Consider the following 23006-nt stretch of genomic DNA (forward strand, 5'->3'; position numbering starts at 1 on the left):
TATTACACGCAATCTTTTTGCCATAACAATCTGTTCCAGCAACTTCTAGGTCGTAGAAAATGTATTTTGCATCTTATAACAGCTCAGATCTCGGTTTACTTTTACTGGTAGGAAGATTTTGACTAGTCCAAAAATTGTCAAAAAGACAAAATAGGGTCACAAGTTGAAAACATGTACATTTCTTACAAATAAGGACAAAAATTTTTTTTTTTTCACATTACTCTACAAAATAAGAGCAAATCTAAGAAATAAGAACAGTATGAAAACCCTGCTTACTCTGTAGCAAACAGTATTTGTTTCCGCTTGTCTGTTTTTGCATTTTGTGTGTGTTACTTTGGCAACAATCAAGATCTTCTGATTAAAAGGTTTATAGACTGTCTGCTCCCAGTTAAAATTAGTAATGTGCGTTCTGCATTTTTAGAATAATAAGCTTTCATTTTTTGTTTGAGCCTATATTAATCGCGTTTTCACGTACTATCAGATGTTCCTTTTTTGCACAAACGGCCAAAAACTCAGTTAAAGCTGCAAACACTACCAAACAAGGCAGATCCTCAATTTGCTGAGAGAGTAGTTTCAATGAATTTACCTAACGACTAACGACATTTCAGCTTTCTTTGCTCCCATGTTTTGTCATCCGAAACTGTTTCTTAAATCTACAGTACGCCCACAGGCATAACGTTAACGACCGACTTGCGTTTGCTACAAACTTCAAAATTCGCAGCGAATCTAAAATTAACAAGTTTAGATGTCCGCCTTTGTGCAGTTTCCTGGCGTACGCTACGTTTCAATTAGAGCACAACTATAAACCCATGTGCAAGGTGTTGTGATTGATACCTCAATTTTCCGCATTTTGTTGAAAAATAACATACACATTTTGTTGAAAAATAACATTTATCTTCACATAGTGTAAACATATTTCATCTTGTTTCACCTGTTGAACGTCCACAACTATGGTGGCCCATCGTTGTCAAATAGTTTTGCATGAAAAAAATCGTTTTCATTTTAAAATCGTTTTCATTTTAAAATTAATTTCATTTTAAAATCAATTTCATTTTAAAATTAATTTCATTTTAAAATCAATTTCATTTTAAAATCAATTTCATTTTGAAATCAATTTCATTTTGAAATCAATTTCATTTTGAAATCAATTTCATTTTGAAATCAATTTCATTTTAAAATCAATTTCATTTTAAAATCAATTTCATTTTAAAATCAATTTCATTTTAAAATCAATTTCATTTTAAAATCAATTTCATTTTAAAAACGTTTTCATTTTAAAATCAATTTCATTTTAAAATCAATTTCATTTTAAAATCAATTTCATTTTAAAATCAATTTCATTTTAAAAACGTTTTCATTTTAAAATCAATTTCATTTTAAAATCAATTTCATTTTAAAATCGATTTCATTTTAAAATCAATTTCAAAATGAAAATCCTCGTGTGGCCCATCGTTGTCAAACCTATAGTTAAGCATAGCGCAGTGGCCCATCGTTGTCAAGCAAAAAAAAAAAAAATTCAAAATGAAAAATCCTCGTGTGGCCCAGCGTTGTCAAACCTATAGTTAAGCATAGCGCAGTGGCCCATCGTTGTCAAACATAAAAATCATATACACGTACATAAGCACATGGTGTTTAACTGGAAATTGCTAGTTCTACCATTGATACTATACAATGATACTATGTTGTATAGTATCATTGGTTCTACTAACAAAACTCACACCAGGGGCAGAGCTATAAACACGGAACAGAGTATAGACGTTTGCCCTGGCAATAATTGCTGAGTCAGCAAAGCAGTCAACAACTTTGAGGCCAAAAACATTTTTTAGTAAGTCTTCTTGAGTAAAAGTGAGTTGACTAATAATGAGACATAGTACAACTACAGTGAACAGCACCTCAAAATCCATGCTATGCTGCCAGCAGTGAAAAAAGTAATGTAGGGTACGTCCATAATATACAGGATTACTGGGTGCAGCAATATCAACCTTTGGATCGATAAAGGTACATCGAGCCATGCAAAAAAGCGATTAAATTGTGCATCAAGCCAGCCTGTTTATTTTAGATACACCGTATTGTGTACACTGACGTTTTTGTAACGTCTAAAAGTGTACACCAGATTTGTCAGAAGCCGACGTGACCCGTTAGCCTTGTTTTATCTGATAAGAGCTAGCTTAACCCCCTGTTTAGTCCATAACTAAGTGGGCTAGGCGGGCTCGTAGTTTTAAACACCACCCTAGTTGCACATATGAAAGTTAAAGGATGGAAGATCATTTGGTAGTAAAGCCAATAAAACCGTCGAAATAATACGAATTAAAAACACTTTTTGATAATTGCTCGTCCATAATTGTTTTGATAAAGTAATGGTACCTGAATGATTGACGTCCGTTATAAATACCAACATCATTATTTATACAGGTTTAAGTTCCTCAATGGAAAAGCTATATGCTGACTGTTACATGTGCCTGTGTGGTATTTATCTGCCTAATTTTGCATCCCTGAAGTAACACAAAAAATTTTAAATTGTCTGCTGACCACAACTAATCTGACAGATGATATTGCTGTTATTGTATTCTAATCAATGTACTATTGCCATGTTTTATTGAAATCAATAAAAATTTCTCATTTTGTGTGAACAAAAACAACAAGCTCTTTACGGATAGGTTGCCAGTTTAAAGAAAAAAAACACTCAAAAAGTGTCACTTTAAGAAACAAAAATTTTTCTCTCATTTCAAAATGCAACATAAAAGCACCACGGATACAAGCATTTTAATGTTAGTTGACATGTCAAATCCAAACTATTTAATGCACATCAGGAAGTTCTTGGAACCTTTCTCTAAGAAATAAGTAAGCAGAAGAAGCATCACAGGATTCTATATCTTCAGGGTGGCTGAGGATGTTTTTGCATTTTTTAACAAAATCATTTGTAGGCCAATAATCTGGACATTCCAGCACACCAGACATTCCTGCTACATCTTTTAGATCATCTTCTGTTAAAGATAGGCCTTTTTTGCTTGCACCATACTTTTCTGGAAATGAAAACATGTGATTAGGCACTCCACATGGAAGTTGAATTTCAGCTTTTTGTGCTCTGATTCTGTGACTGTTCCAGCTATCAACAAAGATGGAGCATTCCCTCGTTATAATTGGACCATATACGTAAAACAAAAGGGAGCGATCCGCTGGGCTTTCCCGGTTATATTTTTTCTCAACTAACAATGATTGTAACTGAACTTTGAAAAACTTCTCAAATCGCTCATGTAAATCCCGCCACCATCTTTCCATTTTGTTTGTGTTTGAAGGCCCATACAGAATTGAATCTGTTGCATCTGTGTAATACCCAATATGTTGTATGAGATAAGAGTGAATTGATGCCATTTTACCAGTTTCTGTTCCACGATCCAACCGAAGGTGTACTGGTAACAATAAAGTTTCACAAAGAAACTCTAAGTATTTCTTCCCGATTACCAAAGGACTTGAATTTGATTGTGTAACAAACAGAAACATGATTTTCCGTGAAAATGTGTCCATACAGCCATAAATCCCCAAAGGAAAGGTATAATTTTGGTACCCACATAACTTGTCATGACCATCAAGAGATACTACCCAGAATGGGCCATCAGATACAAATGGATGCTTGTCCCGTTTTTTCTTGTGCTGTACATTTCTGTGTGCCAGACCATTGGGATCCAAATCTTGCATCACTTTATATACCAAGTGTCTTGGAACCTTAAGATTATATGTACATCGTACTTTTCGATGCATTGCTCTGTAACCAAGCAGACATCCTGGACCCAACAACTCCTTATCTACAGCCTTTTCTATGTCTGATTTTGTAACATGACTGTCAACATAATATATCTCAAAATGTCTCATTCTTCTATCCAAGGTTGATAAACTCCAAGCATAGCTTTTAAAGTCCCTTATCATGTAATCTAGTATTTCAGATCTTTTTAAGTTTTGTTTTACATACAACTTCAAATCTTCTTTTAATTGGTTGTCACTTTTCCATGACTGTACAAAGTTAGCTACCTGTTCCAACATCATGTCCTAACACAAACTTTAGAAAAATAGGCCTTTTGTGAACAGTACCATATCTATGGGGATAAAAACGATAATTATCACACCAATATTCTCAAACGTTATTAGTGAAACTAATTTAGCAGTAAAATGTGATAGGTCACAACAAACTTGGCAAGACAGAGGTTAGCAGTGAACCTTAGTAAGATTCATTAACTCACAATACTTGTTGCAATGATGGTTGCTTACAAATTCATTAATAGCAATTGCTGAAAGATTTCCAGCACAAAACATAATTTCTGTACTGTCACTTTTACAAAACAGATCCTTAGTTGCTATTTCTGGATCATAAAGCTGAAAACCTGTGCCTTGGACATCTAAAAGCATGAAGCTTTTGTTCGAGTATTCATAACTATAATGCACCAAGCACTCTGCCTTCTCAACAACTTCAACTCTGCCCCTTTGTACTTCACCAGTGTTGTTGACGTATTTGGTAAACTTTCCTTCTACATATGGTTCAACAGTAGCAGCCTTTCCTTTGTATGTTGTGTAAAAAACTGTTTTGTACTCAAATGTTTCCCCCAAATCAGGAGGTGCTAGTGATCTAAATTTCTCAGTAACAGCTTTGGCTACGCTGTGCATCTGCACCTGCTTTTTTGCATGTGCTTCGAGGGTCAAACTCAAATCATTTGTTACAGTGTCTTCTGCTTCTTTGCGATAAGTTTTTAAAACCCAGCATTCTTGCTGTTCATGTTGGCGTTGTTTGACACAAAAGGCCTTGTAGGCATCTCTAAATGCTCCATGGGAAAACTGATTTTCTTCAACATCAAAGGAATCAGGTGGGTGTTGAAACCAATCTAAATTTTGCAATACAAATTCATCTTTGATTAATATAACTCGATTTTTTGGCACTGACTTAACAAGTTTTCCAGCTCTTAAGAGTTTGGTGATTGAGATGGATGGTGGATTGATTAAGGGTATCTTTTGAAAGTCATTGTCATCATGATTGTGGTTGGTAGATTTGCTTGCACATGTTTTGGATACATTTGCTTGCTCAGAAATGGCTAAAAATCGTATCATAAAGAACTTTTTACCCTTCACCTGCTCAATCCGAGAACAAGATGGCCCTCTATCAGATGCCAAAACATCACAAGATCCAGATGGCTGATTGTAAAACTCCTCACAAGCTTTTTTAATGCTATCAAGAGAAAGTTCACTGCTGTGGTATGGAACAAAGTCCCGGGTATCCATTGGTTCGAACTTTTTTAATCTTCCTGATGGCACACTGGCCATTTTTTGAACCATAATTTCTGAAGTTACATTTTTTTCAGGTTTCTTTCCTTTTCGTTTGACTGCTAACCGAGCTTCCAACTGTTCCCAAGTCTCTTTTCGCTTCATATCAAATAAATTTTTTTGTAAAAGTTGTGTTTTTGCCAAACATTCTAAACAAAGTAAATAATAAAAAAATAATAGAAGCTAGTTTATACATCATGCAGCAGACTGTACTTGACCTAGCGTCCATTAAAGCAAAACATCAGTAAAACGCCACAAACTTATGCCTATTACCACAATTTTGTGGTCTTTGTTGTCTACAAATCGCTACAAATAAAAGTTACTGCAGTAACATATATCTATTTTGTGAAACATCTTTACATTCTTTAGGGCTCCACGGCCACGCTAAGTTTGCCCGTAATCGGATGAGTTAAACATCACGTGCTTATGTAGTGTAATGGATCTTTCCATACACATCGGGATTGTCGCTTCGTAAAGAATTGCCTTTTCCATCGAACCTGATCCAATGCTTTACAATGTTATTGTTTGGCATTACAAATCAATACTCTATATATTTTTTTTATTTGATTTGCGGCGGTTGGTGACTTGCAATTGGGTCAGCATGATCACACGCGGGTGTAACCATGTTAACAGGCATTTCCATGCACGGTTTCTTGCTTTGGATGCAATCATTCATCATCGCCATTTTAAATATTTTTGCGGGACTGTACCTAACTCCTGTTTTACGGCAGAGACGCGACTGTTGTGCTTGCGATGGTCGCGTCACAGGGTTAACTTAGTTTAAGGTGTGAAAAAGTTGTGTTAATGATGAGCGATTGACGTCATTTTTTGCATGACGTCATCAGAAGGTGTGATGACGTCGTGTATAAAGTTTGGGCTCGCTACGATGAGTATTTCACAAAATGGCGTTTTTTAGAAAGCCTGTAAAAAAAATTATGACGTCATAGTGACGTCATTATGTGTGTGACGTATCCGGGTTATGACGTACTTCATCATATATCAATATTGTTAAGTTACGTCATAAGGTTCGGAAGTTATTGCGTTTGGTCAAGAAAGTACACCGGACCCGATTAGTTGACATCGCAAATATGCCCATATTTGCTGGACTTTCTGCAAAACACTCCGATTGCAAAACAATTTCAAAAGCAGATGAAAAAGAAGAGCGCCCAACACAAGAATTTTTTCTCATTATTTTATCGGCTAAAAAAACGATTTTTTAAACCGTTGGTCAGCATCAAAAACACATTTGATTTCTCAGATTATTGTCTTCCGGATATGCGGCTTGACCCAGCCGAAAAAGCTCTATAATAAACATTCTGTCTGTTTCTTCCACTTTCTGGGTCCTTGCCACCAGGTCTTGTTTGGCCTTGTTCCTGAACACATTGCCGCTGGTTCATTTAATTCCAAGTGCCTTTAGGACTTTGTAATCAGAGTCCCTGCTGATTTGTCCCATAATCGAGTGACGGAATAAAAATTCCTTTTGGTATGCTTTAAACAGCGATATACTGCACCGCAAGCTTTTTTAGACTACGTCATAGTCATGATACAATAAGACACAAAGCACATCAAATGGGTAATCCTGCTCTACCATTGACAAGTTAGTTCCTGTAATTGTTAAGTCGTGCGCTCGCTGTTTGCATTGACAATTGTTGTAAAACACCGCTTAGCAGATTGTCAAATACTGCAACTGCTGGTTATAAATTTATTGTTGATTACACCGTGCACAGTATGAAGCTTAAACTCGATGCTGTTGACGAAATGCATTTCAAATACAATTTAAATCTGAAAAAGGTTCGTAGCATGTTCGTTGTTACTACATGTTAGTCCTACAGCAGTTCAGCACACAGAAGATATTCTGGCATGCTTAACTTAGTTTAAATGTGACCGTTTTTTGCAGAGTATCGGGACCACAATGAACAGACTAGAGCTGTGTCGTATTGGTTTTATTATTTCAGTTTTTCTGTCATTGACCTCAATATGTTTTCTGCTTATTACGCCGATAAAACCGGTCATTGATGTAAAGGTAAGTGTTTTCAAATAACTTTATTGTGCATCGCTTCTTATATTGGTCCTATTTGTTTTTGGTAGCCAATGCTTCAACCACACGTAAACATTACTCCAGTGATCAGAATAGAAAATAAAAAATGTTCTAGGCCTATGCTCAAGTTCGTGTTTGTAAAGACTCATAAAACTGGTTCAAGTACTACGAAGTGGTTGCTCCACAAGTTCATGAATAAACATAACGTGTCACAGGTGAGGTTTATAACTTCGGCTAACGTGGTTTCCAACAAAAGGTATGATTGCAGATTTCGGTTTTGTTAGATTGAAATAACACCGCAACAACCACTACTCGCTATGTTTGTTTCCCTTTTTGGCCTTGTCGACTTGAGCATTGTCTTTGTGACTTGACATTTTAGAAGTTCATTAGAAAGGCACCACTTTTAGGCTGTCCTTTCGAATGCTGCCGCTAAAATATTCCAATGCTTTTGTTTTGGTACTGCTTAGATTTATAAGAACCAACTTGCATTGTATGATTTCACTCAAATTTTTTGCGCTTGTGCAACAAAAGTTTTTCTCAAGGACCTTGAAATGTTTTGTGTTATGCAGGCCTGTTTTTAGGGACTACGAATCAACAAAATGGTGTACCAACAGTCACATTTGAATGGTTTGCCTCAGTTACATTCTATTTAAATCACACCGTTTCCTTTAGATACTATAGGTTCTGCATCATATGGTTAACATTTTGCAGTTGCAGACTGCGGAATTTCCGATCGGCTTAGTAGGAGGATATCCTGGCCGTTTCAAGTGCAAGTTTATTTTTGCAAAAGGATCTGCAATTAATATTAATCACGTGAGGTTTGATGCAGATGAAATGAAAAGATGTTTTCATCCCGATACAAGGTATATACTCGTTAAGTTGCCCATTTGATGTCGTGTAGTAATGTTGAGTAAACTAATATCGCGTACAAGTGGAAAATACCAACAAATATTTTAATTTAGGTATTTTACAATAATTCGAAAGCCATGGGACAATTTTCTTTCTTCTTACAACTTTTTCCCCAAACTGAAAGCGCTTTCGTTCCACTGCGACCAAATGCCGTCAATTTACGTCAACCAGGGTGCAGACGGCAACACGGCTCAACTCCTTTCAAAAGCTGTATTATTGCTCAATTCGTCGGTTCCTTTCTATTTCAGGTGAGATTTGCCCCAATGTGGCAAACAAATTGTTTTAATACGATGAAATGACTTCTGGATCTGTCACAAACACTCGATAAAAACGAAACCCACTTTTGTGTCCAGGTACCGAAATTCACAGTCATATGATTTAGGAATTGACTCAATGTTGGACGATGACAAAGAAATTAAAAGACAGATACGAGAATTGGATAAAAACATGGATCTAGTTATGCTGCTTGAATATCTTGAGGAGTCTCTCATACTCCTAAAGGCTTGTTTGAGATGCAAATTTCTATTTAACATGTTCTAACTTAAAATGTAACCAACAACGACTTCTTTTAAAAGCGTTGTGAAAAGATTTGATGCTAATCATTAAAGATAATTGTTGTTGTTTTTGCAAGAATATTTCAATGCTAAACTGTAGATGTTTTGCACCGAAAAATATACTTTTTGTGTTAGGATCTACTGTGTTGCGATTGGGATGTTGTAAGCAATTTTGCCTATTTGAACAAAAATTTTTATAATCGAAAATCCCTAATTGATGAACAGGAGAAGAAAAACTTCCAGCAACTCTATAACTTTGTACGTAAGCACAGAAAAAGTTTTGTAACGCTCTCTCTGGAATCCGATATTATGTATAACACTGTTACTCGCTTCACAAAAAGCTTCTACACGTTAAGTCGCATGACCTGGCAGGAGTAGTAAACTTCTGTTGTTATTTAAGAAGCGTCAAGCGATAGTTTATAGATTCGAATACCGCGCATTCTTATTTCTAGGCTTGATTTGGGTTAAAGTAACGTTGTGTTCCGTAACAGTTTGGTTTCTTTTGTGTTCAGGATATTGTACTTTACGATTACTTTAACAAAACCCTTTGGAAACGGGTTGACGCATACGGACGGGAGAAAATGGCGAAGGATTTGAAAATACTACGCAAAAGACAAACCAAGCCGTCAGCTGTAGGACCAAATCGTTTACCTCCGGAAGTACATACTTCCCGGTTGGAAAGAGCCCCCCGCACATTCCTTAGATGAGTGGTCGGCAAAGTTTACATAAGAAAGATTCAAATGAGAAAAAGTACAATCGAAATTTGTATTTAACAAACCAGTTCTTGCATCATGCACGCGTTTCTGTTTACTCAGTGGTATTTTAGTTTGATGGAGCGTCATGTTTGTACCCTAATGACTAACCCACAGAGTTTTTCACATTACGTTTTGCTACATTTTTCCCGTTGGTTATTAATTCGTGCGTGTAACAATTTAAATACTAATATGATGTCATCGACACTTAAATAAGCACCCTAACGTCACCAACATTATTGTCGAAAAGTGGTTGTTTAAAAAAAAAACATGTCGCAGTGAAGACTGCCACTGTACGCTCAGTGACGACAGGAGTTAAAGGGCGGTGGTAGAACCTTTGATCCCAATGCATGCCGGTGGAGAAAGCAATGAGTTACAATGATGTGAGGAGCTTCCTTCTTTACCAAAGAAACAAATCCTAAAGTTTTTCCGAGCATTGCGGGTGCCCCGTCTGTACATAAACTACCTATATTTTCCTTCCAGTTGAAGTCTTGCTCGGCAAAGAAACTGTTTACACTTTGTAATACGTCTGTGGCCTTTGTGGTTCGCAAAATAGGAATTCTTCTTTAATTGCATCAATGTGCATATATCGAACATATACAAGAAGTTGGGCACAGTGAGAGACATCTGTGCTTTCATCCAATTGCATGCTGAATGGAAATGGCAAAGCTTTTATTTCCTTCATTACTTGTTCCAGGATATTAGCCGAAATGTCAGTGATTCTGGATCTAATGCTGTCATTTGACAAAGGCACACATTCAAGTTTCTTTCTTTGTTCTATGCCGCAAACCAGCCCAGTCATTACCAGGGAGCACAGTTTTATCAATGTCTCTCCAATCATATGTGCTTTCTTTTGTATAGCAATGTTATAAGTAACTTTGTAAGATGCTTCGAGAAATGGCTTCTGTGTTGTCACAAACCCGTATTTTGGCAAAGTCCCAGCTTTCTCAAATAGAGCCTCCCTGGAACAAAAAGAATCAACACTATCCCGCGCAATTTCAGGGTGAACAGATATGGTCTTTCAGCTTTGCTGGCTTTAAACTTGCTTTTGGCAAGCACTTTACCGCAGAAAACATTGCAGTCTTTCGCTGCCATCACTACCAGTAATGAAGGTAAAACCAAAGGCAACATAGTCTTCATTATACTTTCTCTTCTTCGACATTCCTTCAATGATCTGCTAAATTTTTCAACTTACTAACTTGCCTGCTAAATGTATCCTTTCACAGCACAATCCACATACACTACAATGCCAGACTTACAATAGTAGAGTAGCCATTATGTATTATTGCATCACAAAGGCGGTTTTGCAATTGCTCAAACTACTCCAGGTGCATGTTTAGCTGCCGTTGTGGCCTGGTTGAGTGAAAACCTTATGGACAGAGGAAAATACATCGTTTTTCGGAATAATTGTATTTCGCTTCATGGACCCCTCGATACATCTTCACGGACCCCAGGTTAAGAATCCCTGGCTTATTACATTGTTACGCGATTTGGGGCAGAACGTGTGTTCACAAAAAACGTTGTTCGACAACTTTAATAATAATGCAGAATGTTCAAATCTGTTTTGACAAAATTAAGGTTCTTCAAAATGTAGGATATGGAGTTCAAAAACCCATGCAACTGGTAAACAACACAGATGTCATGCGGGCTTATAAAACATTCGTGGAATAGTGCAAAGTTAGCGAAAGAAAGATTACGGACAAGATCCATACATTGACGAAAGAACATACACAACATACTATCGAACTAAATGCAAATAATCAGGCAATGGCTGTCACAACCAACTCAACTGTACTCTGTCAGATTTGTTTGGACGAAGTGAAATCTTTTGCCGAAAGTCCTGCGAAGCCACGCAGAATTCAACAACGCACGGGGTCACAGGATTTTTGTATATAATCCACAACTTATTAAAGGAACTTGTATTCTTATGTTACGCGTGTAGTGAACATGTACGCTTCACTTTGTTTTCACTTATTATTTCACACTTTAAAATTGTGTTTCTATTTTTCAAAAAAAAATTATGTTAGATGCATAAGACCAACACTTTGCAATGGAGCTCTTAAAGTGTGTTTGAGAAAATGTACTTCGGACAGAACGATTCGGCTATTGCGTTTATGCGCGGGCGGACAACTATTTGTTGCGAAACGAACACCAAACTGACATGGACGAAATGGGATATGGTTAACAACTGTTGAACGAAACCGTGTTTAAAGTTATAAAGGAGATAACAGCCATATTTCATCGACTCAGAAAAGTAAACAGAGAAGCCCAACGACAGCTTGAAACTTTAATGCTTTCTGACAGCGGCATTGGAAAGTTCGGGAGAAGGGTTCTCACAACAAAGCGCAAATTAAGATCATTCACCGACTGATTCGCATTTGAGCCAAACTGGAAGTAGCACCAACATTGATCGGACATCAGCATGTCCAGGCATACTAAATGAATTGTACTTACTTGTAATTGTACTGAAAATTATACTAAATTTTGTGTCTTTTTATACCTTCGTTTATCATGGTCACGTTTTTTCCCTTACCTCGCGACTGCTTTTTCTTGTCATGATAAATAAGTAATCTATCCATAGGCACAACTTGGATACAATAAGAAGGTATGCGTGGCAATTTTGAAAAACACGTTCGTACCATTTCCAATGCTAGACAAGTGGAAAGGGAGAGCGCAAATATTAGTGACTAATTAAGCAATATTGGCAAGCTTTTTCTTGGGCCTGGAGCGTCGCATTCATAGCTGTGTCTTGACAGGAGGAAGGACACATTTTAAAATAAATCAGCTTAGTAACTTTCTAGTATGTCCACATGGTGTAGGCAGTTTAATGTGCGCTAAGGCTTAATCTTTTCACATACACATATCTCTGAAGTTTGTCATTAGTGTGACTTAACATGCAGCCTAGCTTTATAAAATAAGGGGTTATTATCTTGCCAACCTAAATGAAATTGATCAGAGTTTTGTCAAGTAGGCTGTCTGAGTGCACACATATAACTGCCACTTAAGCTTTGATATTCATGCTGCTGTTAACCCGAAAATGAAATAATATGTGCCTGAACGAATTTGGACGTTGTTGCTTCTTTGCACACTACAATCTTCTATATCCAATCTCTATCTGTCTTAGCTGTCCTCTTAAACCAAACATTCAATGTTGTGACTGTCGAACCAGCATACCAACCGCTATATACGAGTGCACTGACCCGTTGCCTACAACCTTGTAAAACAAAAAAAGAGTATAACGTTGTTTAGAAGACTGGCCGTCCAGCAGAGTTAGTGTGTAGTCTAGGTGAAAGCTCAAACTGATCAGTTGAGTGCAAGATACCTGATAATAAGAGATAAATTTGGACAGCTAGTATCTTGACCGTGCTCAGTCAGACAAGCAGCGCGCAAGTGTTAAAACAAATTCAAGCCAAATCGCCCCAATCCATTCTACTGTTATTGTAAAGTTAGTCAATCTGATATCCAATTAACAACAGAGCATGCGGCGCATCAAATAATCCAAATTTGTTTTCGTGGCAAACGTAACAAAAGTTTATCAAAGAATGGTAATTTTCAACTTAAGAGCGGTGAGAAAGGATGCTTTTCTTTGCCAATAACAAAAACGAGCTTTGTTGTCATGCACACCAGTGTTTTGCGATGATCCTAAAACACTATAGAAGCAGCAAACGCAAGGAGGAAAAAAGAAAACAGATTTTAAGTTTTAACGTTTTTGTGTATTGTAAACAAACAACAAACGAAAAAATCTATGACACAATCAGTTTTGTTGTCAAACATGTTTCGACGAATTTCCGAAACAGCAACAAACTCTTTAGTGATTTCTTCAACCGGTACTTGATCGAGTAAATCTGAATGCACGTGACAAACAGCTAGATGATTTAAGCGAACCTAGGTAGTCGTGCTTCTCAGCCAAGTTTTTAGACGCCGAAGTGTTGAAAAACTTCGCTCGCATTCACAAGAGCTGACAGGGCACACCAAAAGCAGTTTGAGCAAAACAAACACCTGCGTGAATAACTGGCGTAGCTCGGAACTCATAGCGCGATAAGCCAACTTCGCTTCGTTTACAGAACTTGCCCCCGTGTGCTGCTTAAACATCGGCAACTGTACAGATAGTTGAGTTACATTCATTTGAGGATATTTTGAAATTAAATCTAAATTTGTTGCTGTGCCCTTCATTATCATATTTTTGATTTTCAAATATGTTTGGAAGCTTGAGTTGCGGACATCATACCGTTTCTGCAAACACCCAAGTAAACAATCAATAAACTCCACGTACAACAATCTGTAATGGTCTTTGGCACATTTGGCGTGGAAGTGCGGTGAGGATCCAACGAAACGCGGTGTCGGCTGCCGACGGCGTGGCACAGAAATTTCATCAAGCCCCAAATTCGCTGATATCTTTGTTGCTTCTTCAAAAACGTTCGTGTACATTATAGGGGCACGAAATACTTGTATCTGCTTCGCTGTTGTCGCTACAGCCTCTATTGATCCTGCATAACATACAAACCTAAGCATTCTGTGTCTAAAAATTGGTACAATTACTACCTGATAAATTTGAAGAAGGTGCCTGCATCGAGCTGTTTAGTTGTTCCAGCAGAGCTATTGTTTTTTTAACAAGGTATAAAGCTAAGAATGTTTCGGTTTTCTCGAAACGATTCAAAAGAGCACTGGCTTTGGTGGCAGAATCTGCACTCCCCTCCGACATGCTGCGAAGACTTTCAGTTACAGCAGAATAATTTTCCAATACCGATAAAATTGCCGACAATCGACACAGCAAACGAGTTGGACAAAGCGGCCGAATCGATGCTTTTGTATTGATGAGCTCCGTACTACAAGGAACAACGCTTTCAATCACATCCTGCAAACATTAATCATGATTTAATAATCACACAAAAAACACATAAAATAGTTACGTCGCCTTACCGTAAACTTTCCAGATCTCTTAAATAACACGCCTAGTTCATGGACCCATTGGACGGTGTCCCTGAAAAACGGACAACTTGCAATTGATTCCTGCATAACCAAGTTTGCCAAGTGTGACTGGCAATGGAAATATGTAGCGAGTGGGTACTGACTGCTAATAACGGATTGACACCCATTGTACTTCCCACTCATATTTGAGGCCCCGTCGTACGTTTGTGCACGTATTTGACCAGCAGATAGGGAAAATCGAGTCAGAACGTCTCAAATCATCCTTGCAATTGCATCTCCAGGTGTCTGCTGCATTTTGACCAGACACAGAAAATCTTCATGTACACATAGCTCCGAATCGACATGGCGGATGCAAACAGACTCTTGCTCACTTCCACAAATATCTTGTGTGCCGTCGACCATCACTGCGAACATACCATTGGCTTTAATTTTAGACGCTAAAAATCGTAAAATAAAGTGACTGAACATTTGTGTCATTTCTTGCTGACCACGAAAGTTGGTTTTTCGCTGGAGGAACTCTTTTAACTCGGCACTGTCTTCAGCACGAAGTTTTAGGAGTTGGTGGTAATTTCCTTCTCCGTCGCCATGGCCTCGGATAGTCAGACCTTGTCGCAACAAATATCGCAAAGACGTGAACAATTTTATCAGCGATCGCCTGGCAGCAGCTTGTTGTTCGTTAAAGCCTGTGTTTATTTGAAGTGCAACAGACAAACAATTCGATTGAGTTCCATTGTTGACAACAATGTGAATTATGATGTAGTATTATGTCGTTAGATTTGTGTTAGACTTATATCTTATTTTTGGCTCAAGGGTATGAAAAATATTGGGGGAGACAGATGAATGGAAGTCCCCCCCCAACCAAATTTTTTTGGGGGGACATGCCCCCGTTTTGGGTTGTCGGTTATGAATTTTCATTTGCATATTAGGTGCCGATTCTGATTTGCTAGAAGCTCAAGTGATGGCTCATTTTAAAGGTATAGTTGTAGAGAATATCACATTGAAATTTTATAGGGCAGCGGTGAATTTTAGGGCCAGCGCACATCGACTACTTTTGGGGGTGATTTCGGATATTATTTATGAATTATTAAACTCGAGTTTGGCAAAGCCAACTTGTTGCAAAAAGCTCAGGTGATAGCTCATTTTAAAGGTATGAATGTAAGGATTAACATTTGTCAATTTAAAAGAGCTGCGTTAAATTTTTAAGGCCAGCGCACATCGAATATGATTTTGGTGAATATGGCACATTGTTATTAATTTGGACACGATTCTCATTTGCTAGAACACTGTGTTTGGGCTTATCTTGAAGCTTGTGTTCAGGAGAAAAGTTTGCAAGACATTATATGGAGCACCCCTGGCGTAATGACGTTCGTATCGTTGAATATTAATTTCAAAATACGCGTATTAATAACTGAAAAATAGTTTTTTTCAAAAGTTTGTGCGCTGAAAAGCTTTAAAAGCGTAGAATATTGTGTCCGAATTTCAGTATCGTATCTTTTTTAGTTTTACCGCAAAGCGATTGCTCGCTAGCTTCACCCTGGTCATGTCATTATTTCATTGGACTTTGCCAGCGTGCTACTTGAATCAACTTGATCCAGAAAATTTTAATATCCATCTGTTTTCAAGTTTCAAACAAAAACTTCCTCCACACATGTCTCATCGAAGTCCATCGTGTAGGCTTTTGTGTTGCGACAAGAGTCCGCAGTCATCACCGTCGGTTTGTTGCTGGACATTTACAACAGTTTATTAAACCCCTTAACGTCGGCATATGAGCGTTTGTGTAAAACAAATATTTATTATGTCAGTGTGCTTTACTTTTCCACTCAGAAAAAAAACCTTTGGGGGGGGGGGGTGCCCTCTGTAACGAACATTTCGTCCACTAGGGTTATTGATTTCCGAACACAACTCACTTTCAAACATATACTGCAATTAAAACAATTATAAAACAAAAATGCAACCATCATTTTAGGACAGGTGAAAATTGCTGAAATAATTGGTGTGTTTGTTTAGATACAGATTCATGTTGCATTTTTTGCAACCATCACGGTTTTGTCTTTCATCTTTCAACTTTGCCGCTTTTCTCCGACCTTGAGTCGATGCTCAACGTGTTTCATTTTGCGGTCGTTTCGCTGGGTTGGAGGATCTGTCGCAGCAAATCTGGGCGTCTGGCTGGCTCATTTTTCTGACAAATGCATGGTCGGCGGCAACGACGTGCCTTGGGCCCAAAGCGCTGATGAAAAATCAAACAAAGGCCGTTTTCACGTGGGTAAAGAGACAAAATTTTGGTCGCGCCTTGTTTTCCATAAAACATCAGATCTCTTGGCGAAACTTTGAAGGTCGTCGATGTTTTCTTTAGCCAGGATAATTCTGACGTCTGCTGGCATTTGTTGTAGAAATAAATGCTCGAAAAGGAAACACGGCTTGTAATCGCCTAACAAAGCCAGCAGTTCATTCATTAGGACTGATGGTTTTCGATCCCCTAAATCAGGCAAATTTGCTTTGAAAAGCTTTGAAAGTGAATATGTGTCCAACAGTTGCTGCTTAAGCGCTTCATATTTTCCTTCTGCAGGCGGGTGTTACAACAAATCAATCAGACATTGTGCTGTGTTTTGATCCAATGCAGAAACCACTTTATCGTCGATTATCTTCCGCAAAGCAAACTTTGCTTCTGCTTGATTAAACCAAAACACGCGGTTGGGCGGTCCAAAATGTCGGCAACTTTATGAGACAACATTTAGTGCAATATATATGTACTGTTTGGTTATGTAGGTTTTTTTTCTCTCAGGGCATGTTAATACTAGCCACAGGTTGATTTTAAGAGTAAAATTTAACTCTTTTATTCCATATAAATTAATAAAATTATACTGCATAGTCAATGCTATGTTTTTGTATGTAGGTATTTTGTTGACATAAACGTACCCCAGACCTGTGTAAGAGGGTGGTAACCGACGGATCAGTCTTCGCGCATAAACAGGGTTGCCACTAGAATAACTTACACAAAGTATTTTCTACGAACAAGGAGTTGCTGCAACAGATTGTTCTGGCAAAAATATGGCATTTGTTTCGTTTCCTATAAAAATCTTACTTTTGGCTGTTCCTTTTTTAGGATTCATGTCGATGGCAACACTCCAATAATCTTAGCGAAAGACGATCAGTGTCAGTAAAATCTTTTTTGCCATTCTTGCGTGAAATGTTTGCAATTTACAAAATATTGGCGCATCCAACTTGATTTTTTAGGTGTTAAAAGAAAATAGGAACATGTACATCTGGGTAGTGGAAATTCACTTTGTGCGTTTAGTTGCTCTGCAAATGGGCATAATATGCGTATGCATACATGTAATGCCTACGGATGGAGTTATCAACCAACCACCAGTCGAGACCGACCCGTTTGCAATCGACCGAAGTGACGAGGTCGAGACCAGATTTAACTTCCGACGCCAGGAAGTCTATCCAGGTCCTTCGAGACTTTCGCCAAGATTTTGATGGGATTATACAGGCCCCAAATAGGAAAGTCACTTTCTACTGTACATTATCTGTCACTGCCAAGACCCTTGCTCAGAACCTCTCCGATTCAAAAAAAGCCGTGTACGCGTCAGCGTTTTTCGAGGACGACGTAAAAGTGACGATGCATACGTACCACCCGCAATCAAAAAGCAGCCAATAGCGTATCTGCCAGAAGAAAAAAAAACACGCCAGTCATCCGCATTTGTTAAACGACCCCGTCCAGAAATCTTTGGGGAAAAGTTCTTCATTATGAAGAAATCTCGACTCGAAGAGAAACATCTGCCACGTTCCCTCCATCTCGGTAAGTTTGGTGTCACTGTCCACTACACCGGACAGCCAGAAGAATATGCCTTATGTAAGAAGACTGGCCACAGTAAGGATCGTTCCTCGAAAAAACAGCCAGGCATCAGCGACAGGAACAGGGAGCCGCCCCAGGAGAAGAAGCCGCCGACCCCCGGGAAAGCATACCATCTCACCCCGGAGAGTCGAGCGATGACCAGCCTCTAACACCACCCCCAAGAAAGAACGACCACTCCTCCAACAAGTGACAGCCACATCCACCACACAAAACCAAAATCAGCAGCAGCCGGCTCACGAAGAAGAACCAGAGAGCCCACTTCCCCTAACAACACCTCCAGCACCACCAACAACATCGATGTCCTGATGACCCATTTTGAAGAGAAACCTGAATGCATTGTACCAAAATACCCATCAGGTACCCGGTGGTCAGCTCTAACTGATGCCACAAAAGCAGTTTTAATTGGGTACCACCAGTTTCAAAGTGCTCTCCCGGAAATCTCTTGGGATGCTACTCAAAATGGCAGCACACGAAATGAAGCAGGTGCATTGGCCAAACACATGAACACCCTTGAAGTTGCCCTAATGTGCATACTTTGGAACAATAATTTGCATCACTTCAATACTAGTAGAAAGTTGCTTCAAAGTTCCACTATCGAACTGACACCAGCCATTGATCTGCTGAAGAGCTTGGTTAAATTCTTGGATGACTGCAGAGAGAATTTTGACTGTTACGAACAACAGGCACGTGATCGCTGTGGCAGCAGCACATATAAATCTGAAAGTCGGCGAGCACCAAAAGCATGTCAGTGATGGAGCTGCTACAGATGATGGGGAAGGAATGCCGGGTCAGCAAAAATTTAAAATCAACACGTTTTATGTGATCATCGACCAACTGAAGAGTGCACTCATAAACGCATCGATGCATATTCCATGGTGCTGCAGAGGTTAGGGGTTTTGACTGAGTACGACTTTATGTCTATTAAAGACATCGATGTTGCTGTTGCAGGTCTGGTTGGTATGTATTCAAAGGACCTGTCTTCCGACTTCCCATCAGAATTTCGTCAGTTTATGTGCTGGTATAAAGAACAAAGACGCGATGAAACAGCAGCAACAGGAAGTGCCCAGAAGATACACTAAAGTAGCACTTAGAATGTACTTGTCAGTAATGGGTACGAATTGCTCGGGGGAACGCTCGTTTTAACAACTGAAACAAAGACGTTAAACGATCAACAATGTGTCAACAACGTCTTGGTACAACGGCACTTTTGTGTATTGAAAGCGATCTACTCCGTAAGATTGATATCCAACAACTAGGTAACCCGTTTTCAATTGCAAAATCGCGCAAAGTTGTTATTTAGACCAAGTTTTTGCGCGGTACCCTGTGTTATAGTTGCAACAACGATCTTTGTAACATTGAATTGGCAACACTGATAATTCCTATTTATTAGTTGGCAACCCTGATTTTCGGGCCACTTATAAAATGTGCCTACAGGCCAGCAGATCCTTAATCCGGCACTGGGTGTAGCAAGTGCCACCAACTCAAACGCAATGAAGTAGACTGTGCATGGAATTTAAGGGACTTCACCACACCATTAATTAGTTACCTTTTGTGTTTATTTTTTCTTGTTGTTACAAGGACTCTGCCCGCGGATTTAATTAATGCATGTTTGTTGCACAGAGAGTGTTCGTGGGAGTTATCCCAAATTCGACGTCATTAAAAGTCGAAAAACTGACATCGTTGTAAGACGTCGAAATTCCTAAATTTTGTTGCACTTTTGACCACATTGTGGCGACCTCTCATGCATGTGTACAATTGTGATTATCGAAGCGTGCATTTTGCTTTTTTCTCGTTGTGTCGTTGTCGCCTTATAAGCGCGTTTTCAGTGTTGCGCGCCCTTCTATTATTATCGAACTTCAATGAAATAAAGCATTCGCTTTCCTGGAACGAATTTTGAAGTTCATGGAATCTGTGTCCCTTAAGCTTCCGACGTTCTTTGGCTACAGCAAGTGGAAGCTCAATTTGCTTTGAAGAAGATTGTTGCTGACGAAACTAAGTTTATTATGTTGTGTCAGGATTGGACCAAGCTACAGCAGCTCGCTTAATTGATCTTGCTTGAACGCCCATCGGCAGAAGGTAAATACAAAGCAATTAAAAAAAGGCTGCTTCAACCGTTTTTTCCAGACAGGAACGTGCAGCGCGTCTTTTGAACATGCCTCCTTTCGGTGACAAAAAACCATCGGCTTTCATGGATGAGATGCTTTCTCTACTTGGAAATCACAATTCGTGTTTACTTTTTGAACACTTGTTTCGCCAACAGATGCCCGAGGATATCCGATTGGTATTGGCGCAAGAAGATACACAAGATCTGCGCCAATTAGCCCAGAAGGCCGACGTATTGTGGCTTTCTGGCGATCGCAACGCGGAGTTTGCACACGTCAAGGTATGCTTGCCCGCAGTGACAGCAAGAAGCCTTCCGGCATGTGCTACTTCCACTGGCGTTTTGGATCCGATGCAAACCAATGCCGTCCACCATGTACTTTCCAGGGAAACAGCAAGGCCGTTTGCCTTGAATGGCTGGGGCAACCGGCAATTCTTTCAGCTTTTTCTTTCTCCGGGATAAAGTCTCTGGGCGCAATTTCTTGGTTGACACGCGTGCTGAAGTAAGTGTAATTCCGCCTACTGGTGCTGAGCGACGTGCCAGCACTAAGGGTTTCTTTCTTAAGGCCGCTAATGGAAGTTCCATAGCTACTTACGGCTACAAACTTCATTTTTCAGCTGGAGTTTTTAAATGGAGGTTTGTGTTGGCTGATGTTTCGCGTCCACTGCTTGGTGCAGATTTTCTCCGTGCTAATCGTTTATTGGTCGACATTGACAAAAAACGTCTGGTAAGTTTTCCCATGAAAAGGTCTCTTTGTCAACCGCCACAGCTTAGCACTCTTTACTCTTTGCTTTCTCCATACGACAAGCTGTTGCAGATGTTTCCCAGGTAAAAATCCCCAGTTTTCAGATGCTTTGCCCAAACACGGTGTGCAACATCACATTGTGACCACAGGCCAACTTGTGCATTGCCGCGTCAGGCGCCTCTCGCCTGAGAAGTTGTTGTTGGCAAACAACGCCTTTCCAATCACGGACTTGTTGTTAATCGTTAATCCTCAGAAACGTGAGTTCGGCAAAAGCAGCATACAGTTTCTCGGCCACTTGGTCGACCAACATGGAAACCTCTTCCTGCAAAAGTTTATGCCATCCGAAATTCCACTTGGTCGATCCAACATGGAAACCTCTTCCTGCAAAAGTTGATGCCATCCGAAATTTTTCTGTGCCACAAACGGTCAAGGGCTTACAGGAGTTTTCGGGTATGCTCAACTTCTATCACAGATTTCTGCCAAACATTGCAACCATCATGAAGCCACTGTATAGTTCCTTATCTGGTAAACCAAAGGAACTCACATGGACTTGAGATGAAAGAAGCCTTGCTCGTGCGACCCTGTTGCATCACCCACAGTGGCAAGCCAGCATAGCACTTACAGTTGATGCTTCTCAACAGCTGTTGGTGCAGTACTCGAACAGTTTACAGAAGGTCATTGGGCCCCTCTTGCGTTTTTCAGCCGTCAGCTGCGAAAACCCGAAACCAAGTACAGCGCCTTTGATCGCGAACTTTTAGCACTTCACCCGGCCATAAGGCACTTTGGCTATTTTCTTGAAGGGCGCAAGTTTACAGCGTTTACCGATCATAAACCCCTTACTTTCGCATTCAAGAAGGTTTCTGAGCTCGACAGCAACGTCATCTGTCGTGTATTTCGAAGTATACAACAGATGTCAGACACATCAGCGGCAAGTCAAACACTGTCGCAGATGCACTTTCTAGATCGTTTGTAAATGCTCTACACAGTTCTTTGACGAATTTTGATCATAAGGCTCTTGCTGAAGCGCAACAGACGGATGAAGTTCAATCTTACCGCACTGCAGTTACTGGGTTGCCTCTTAGGGATGTTCCAATTGAAGCCTTGTCGACTACTATTCTATGTGATGTTTCTTTCGGACGACCACGTCCTGTTGTTCCCTGCTCCTGGCAAAGGAAAGTTTTTAACGCCATCCACGGGTTGTCACATCCTTCCATTCGCACCACGAGGAAGCTTATATCATCCAAGTTTGTTTGGCATGGGCTGAAAAAGAATGTTGCGTTGTGGGCTAAACGATGCCTTGCTTTAAGCGCGTTTTCAGTGTTGCGCGCCCTTCTGTTATCGAACTGCAATGAAATAAAGCATCCGCTATAGACCAGGGGTGTCAAACTCGCGGCCCACAACCACTTCACAACAATTGCATTCTTCTGTACGATTAATCGGCTAATTTCTTTCGGCTGAAACCGAGTCGGCCTATTCAGCAGTTTTGCCGAATAAAATCGGCCGAATCAACCGAATGATTTACGACTTCTGAGCAGCCCTTTCGTATTTGAATTGCTTTGTGACGTAAAATTTGTGTATTGTTTAATGATAGTCGCATTTGTGACAAAACTTTGAATAACAAGACAGCTAGCAAATCTGAACAGTGTTTAATTTAGCTTCAGTAAAAGAAGCTTAGAGTTAGAAGAAGTGTAGGGATGAATAAAAATGGGCCGCATCTGGCGAAATCACCAGCCACCACATTTTTTGTCAGTTTACAATTGCGGCTCGTTCCGATCAAAGTATATATAAAAACACAAGTAGTTCAACCCATTG

The 23006-nt window shown here is 39.4% G+C and overlaps 4 protein-coding genes across 4 annotated transcripts; all 4 read right to left on the minus strand.

The window, feature by feature from the left end:
• Positions 1-2578: 2578 nt before the first annotated feature.
• LOC145220100 (uncharacterized) lies at positions 2579-4041 on the minus strand. Its single transcript, XM_080087393.1, has one exon. It carries the CDS (start codon positions 4039-4041, stop codon positions 2797-2799), a length of 1245 nt encoding a protein of 414 aa, XP_079943519.1. The 3' UTR covers positions 2579-2796.
• A 159-nt stretch (positions 4042-4200) lies between these two features.
• Positions 4201-12768, minus strand: LOC145220101 (eukaryotic elongation factor 2 kinase-like). Its single transcript, XM_080087394.1, has one exon. The coding sequence runs from the start codon at positions 5410-5412 to the stop codon at positions 4201-4203; it is 1212 nt and encodes a 403-aa protein (XP_079943520.1). The 5' UTR covers positions 5413-12768.
• Positions 10072-10722, minus strand: LOC145219510 (protein FAM200C-like). Its single transcript, XM_080086868.1, has 2 exons — positions 10625-10722; positions 10072-10522 (listed from the first exon to the last, which is right to left on the minus strand). Exons 1-2 carry the CDS (start codon positions 10720-10722, stop codon positions 10072-10074), a joined length of 549 nt encoding a protein of 182 aa, XP_079942994.1.
• Positions 12769-13445: 677 nt separating the features above from the next.
• LOC145219511 (uncharacterized) lies at positions 13446-14672 on the minus strand. Its single transcript, XM_080086869.1, has 3 exons — positions 14481-14672; positions 14103-14415; positions 13446-14047 (listed from the first exon to the last, which is right to left on the minus strand). Exons 1-3 carry the CDS (start codon positions 14670-14672, stop codon positions 13446-13448), a joined length of 1107 nt encoding a protein of 368 aa, XP_079942995.1.
• Between the last annotated feature and the right edge of the window lie 8334 nt (positions 14673-23006).

The sequence above is a fragment of the Phallusia mammillata genome, chromosome 3 (genome assembly GCF_965637545.1).
Source record: "Phallusia mammillata chromosome 3, kaPhaMamm4.hap1.1, whole genome shotgun sequence".
In the NCBI taxonomy this organism is placed as follows: domain Eukaryota; kingdom Metazoa; phylum Chordata; class Ascidiacea; order Phlebobranchia; family Ascidiidae; genus Phallusia; species Phallusia mammillata.